At 58.5% G+C, this 4,282-nt stretch overlaps 1 protein-coding gene across 1 annotated transcript in view; it reads left to right on the top strand.

The window, feature by feature from the left end:
* Positions 1-4,282, top strand: part of Duox1 (dual oxidase 1) — a 27,769-nt gene continuing 23,487 nt past the window's right edge. The window contains exons 1-5 of the mRNA XM_033765320.1: positions 1-54; positions 1,501-1,609; positions 3,024-3,107; positions 3,466-3,630; positions 4,182-4,282. Of these exons, the coding sequence (XP_033621211.1) occupies positions 1,552-1,609; positions 3,024-3,107; positions 3,466-3,630; positions 4,182-4,282 (408 nt within the window). The 5' untranslated portion in view covers positions 1-54; positions 1,501-1,551. The remainder of the gene's footprint in view (positions 55-1,500; positions 1,610-3,023; positions 3,108-3,465; positions 3,631-4,181) is intronic.

Genomic DNA, 4,282 nt, shown 5'->3' on the forward strand with positions numbered 1-4,282 from the left:
TCGGGAGCCAGGCGGGAGCCGATCAGCAGGCCCGGAACACAGGCAGCGACCAAGGTCAGGTCCTGGAGGGCCGGGGTGCCTCGGGGAAGGGAGCTGCTAGGGCAGGAGCCAGGGAGAGAGCCCCACCAGGGCAGGTTTCTGAGGGAAGGGCTTCAGACCTGTCCTCAGGCTAACATGGGCCCTGTTGGCGCCTGTCCTCTGCCCACCACGATTTGGGGAGCCTGGGCGCTGCCGATCGTGGTAATGGGGGAGACTCACCGCGGGGGTCTAGGGGGAATCTACCCCTCAGAGCACAGCATGCCGGGGAGGGACTCCTGGGGTCCAGGCTGTGCCCCTCGGCCCTCCCGAGAACAGTTCGGAATCCCTATCGCTTTAGCTCACCTCCCTCTGACCCGGGGGCTGCTGGCTCTGGCTCGGCTGGGGAAGTGGGCCACGTGGGGCGGGATCCCGGAGGCCTGCGGCTTTCTGCTCTGCCTGGGGTTGAGCCTTCATTCCAAAGTTTTGGGGAAGTTTTGTCCCATGTTGCCCGGCAAATCAGTAAGGTCACCACTCCCAGAGCACAAACCGCAACTTGCCAGGCGGCCCCACACCTGTCAGCCCACTGAAGCCTGTTGGGGATGAACAGGACACGTGGGTTTGGGGCCCAGGATCCAGAGGGATGACAGTGAGGGAGGGCACAGACGCTGTGGCCGCTTAAGCTCTCTGCGAATTGTCAAAGGCCAGCATCCGGAAGACTGTGCAAGGACCGGGTGGAGCTCTGAGCATTCAGGCTGGGACAGGACCTAGGCTTTTAAAATTCGTTTAATAGACAAGAAGTAGGGTGGCATCGTGTCCTGGGTTCTCTCCTCTGACGACTGCCCAGAAGCCCTGAGAGTGGGGATCAGGCTTTCCCTGGGCCGCCTGCTGCCTGTTTCCCTGATTTCCTGGGTTACCCCATGGTGGGAGGCAGGGCATGAAGCCAGCCCTAAAACATGAGCATCTGGCCAGCAGCCCTCCTGAGTTCTTCCTGAGTCAGCCTACTGTCTGTCACACCTGCCTGACACCTGCCTGTTTTGTTTTCCTCTGAATGCAACCTCATTCTCACTTGTGATTCTGGCATCTATGCTGGGCAGTGAACAGTTCTGCCCAGTTCTGGTCCCATCAGATAAGTGGTTGGCCTGAGGTCCATGGTGTACCAGCCTGGTCTCCAGCCAGCTGTGCCAGAGCAAGGTTTTCCACCCAATCATCCAGCTCTGGGGCCTCTAGTACCTAATGGGTGCTCACTAAGAATTTGTTGAATGGGCTGGTATTTGGCTCAGTGGTTCTGCCACCTGCCTCACAATCGAAAGGGCCCAAATTTGATCCCCGGTACCAAAAAAAAAAAAAAAATGGATCGGTCTCTCGGGAGAAAATTTCTTGTTCTACTCAGGCCCACTCCAGCCTGGATTCTCAGAGACCTACAGAGGCCTTGGCCTGATTCTCCTGAACAGCTGGCGGTTGTCCTCTGTCCTCTTTCTCTAGGTGCCCATTCTGGGGGATTCTAACACCTGAGCCCCTCATCTCATCTTCCTCATGGGCTTCCGCCTGGCTCTGGCATGGGCCCTCCTGGTTGGGCCATGGACCCGCGTGGGTAAGTGGAGAGGAAGTGTGGCTATGTGCAGGGACCCAGCATCCTCTGGGCTTTGCCACGGGTAGCAGCTGTGTCATATCCACCCGTGTCCTTAGTCTCTGCACACGGTAGGTGCTCATGTTGGACAAGCGGATGGATAATGGAATGAGTTATTGCCAAATACACCGAGTTAGGGAGCCGGGGCTGAAAAATGACTCTCTCGGCATTTCCTGTTCCACTGTTCCAGTTTGAGGGGTAGCTTTCTCTCACCTCTGTCTTCTCTCTTTTCATAAAGAGCTCCTGACTCTACATAGGAAAAGACTGACTGGAATCTTGAGTCAGATTGGACCCAGAGCTGAAAGGGAATCACAAGTGTTTTTAAACAGTATGACCAAGCCTCCAAACAGTATGATCCTGAGTTTCATCTCGCTGTCTTCAGCTTTGGACAACCTCTTACTAGAATCTGAGGCTGCTGCCTGTGGCCTGGGCCTCTGGAGGAGGGAAGTGGGATCAAGGTACCATGAATTAGGTTAGAAGGAGGAAGCCCCTGATCATCAGGGGCCAGAGATGCAAAACAGGAAGCAGAGGAGCCCTGTGAGCTGATGTGTGCTGGTGGCAGTGACCGGACGGTGACACCGCCCCTGCCGACCTTCCTGGCCACACACTCCTTCCTCCTGGCCCTCTCCTTTCCTCGTCCTTCGTTTGAGGACCATCAGAGGAATGCCTCTCCTTCTAAGAGTCCTTTTCTTTCCTCTGCTCTCTGAGGTGAAGAAGAGGGAGACTTCTAGCTTAGGGCGATTCTCTGGCCGGTCAGAACACTCCCCACCCTCTCTGATTTTGGACCTTCTCCTCTGTCCCCTTCCAAAGCTCTTTGCCACCACTGGCTGCTCCTTCCTTGACTCCACTGTGTGCAGAGTACAGTAGAATCAAGACTGAGGCTTACATGGGAAGCAGATGTCCCAAGCGGGGGAGGGCAGGCCACCCGCATGACTAGTCCAGTCCCACCCGGGAAACTGGGAACAAGACCAGAGCAGCAATACCGCACCCCTGCCCGGGGCTGCTCAGCAGGAGAGGGCCAGGCCCCTCACCACCCTGTCCCTGCCCAGGGATGGGTCATAGAATGACTTGTCCTGACCAGGGATGGGGTGTGGCAGGCTCCAGCTGTGTGGCATCCTTGGGCTGGGCATGGCTTTGTGCTGCTGAGTCCTCCAGGATCCTCTTCCCTATGGGAACTGTCCTTCTCCTCTCTGGGGCCATTTGTCTGCCAGCAGCCCCCTATCCTGGCTGTGACTCTGCCCTGTTTCTCCCCCTGGGCCACTCTATTCCCATCTGTGTTGGCCACCCACCTTCTGCTGCCCAGAGCAGCAGGCTCAGGGCCCGGTCCTGGCAGGTCTGTGCAGCCTCTCACACACCGACTGCCCCCAATCTCACGCAGGAGCCTGGAGCCCCATTTCATGGGAGGTACAGCGCTATGACGGCTGGTACAACAACCTCAAGGAGCACAGCTGGGGCAGCAAAGGTAGGTGACCACCGAATGGGGACAGTCAAGTGGCAGCACAGGCTACTCACCTCTAAAATTTTAGGATCCAAGGCATGGGGGGAACTCTGGGAGAAAGGAAGACAAAACTACTTCCTGGGTCAGACACAATGGCATAGGCCTATTGTTCTAGTATCCTAGGAGGCTGAGGCAGGAGGATTGCAAGTTCAAACCCAGCCTGGGCAATTTAGCAGGCTTAGTGAAACTATTTTAAAAAAGAAAAGAAAAGAAAAAGAGCTGGGGATGTAGGGCAGTGTGAAGACCCTCAGGACTGCCTACATACAGAAAGCCTGCTCCCGGAGGATTGGTCTGGTCCTTGTCCTTACCTCTCTTGCACCAGGGTCCCGGCTGCGGCGCCTGGTCCCTGCCAGCTATGCGGATGGTGTGTACCAGCCCCTGGGAGAGCCTCACCTGCCCAACCCTCGGAAACTCAGCAACAGCGCCCTGCGGGGCCCCTCGGGCCAAGCCTCCCTGCGGAATCGCACTGTGCTGGGTGTCTTCTTCGGTGAGGACCTCTGCCCACTGCTCCCGAGAGAAGTAGGGGGTCCGCTGCACCCCTCCCTGCCCCAGGAGGGGTCAGAATGATGAGGGTCTAAGAGTGGGAGTGCGGCACGGGGTGGGGCCAGGTGTGAAAATTGGTGGGGTCTCTCATAGAGCCCTCTTGTCCCAGTGGGTTCTAGGACCTGAGCAGGATGGGTTCTGAGGCGGAGGGCTGAGGGGAGGTCAAAATGGGTGTTCCAGGGGCCCCAGCAGGGTGACTGGTGTCCTGGGGGTTGGGTCTGACACCCTCTGAGGCCCTCAGCCTCTGGGGAGGCTGCCAGCTGTGGGTCCGAGCGGGTACCACCAGCCCGTGCGCCTGCCACCTCCCAGTTACCAAGGAGAGGGCCATTAGGACACTCGGGCGGGCGCAGAGAGGGAGACCAGGCGCTGGTGCATCTCTGCGCTCCCCGCGTGCTTCAGGACTGCTGACTCCTGAGGCTTCCGGGGGTGGAGGGGGAGCTGGGCATGGGCAGGGCGCCCTGAGGTGGCCTTAGCGCCTTCCCCACGCTCCCCCAGGCTACCACGTGCTCTCGGACGTGGTGAGCGTCGACACCCCCGGCTGCCCCGCCGAGTTCCTCAACATCCACATCCCGCCCGGAGACCCCGTGTTCGACCCC

The sequence above is a fragment of the Fukomys damarensis genome, unplaced genomic scaffold (assembly GCF_012274545.1).
Source record: "Fukomys damarensis isolate Sample0158 unplaced genomic scaffold, DMR_v1.0_HiC HiC_scaffold_17, whole genome shotgun sequence".
Taxonomy (NCBI): domain Eukaryota; kingdom Metazoa; phylum Chordata; class Mammalia; order Rodentia; family Bathyergidae; genus Fukomys; species Fukomys damarensis.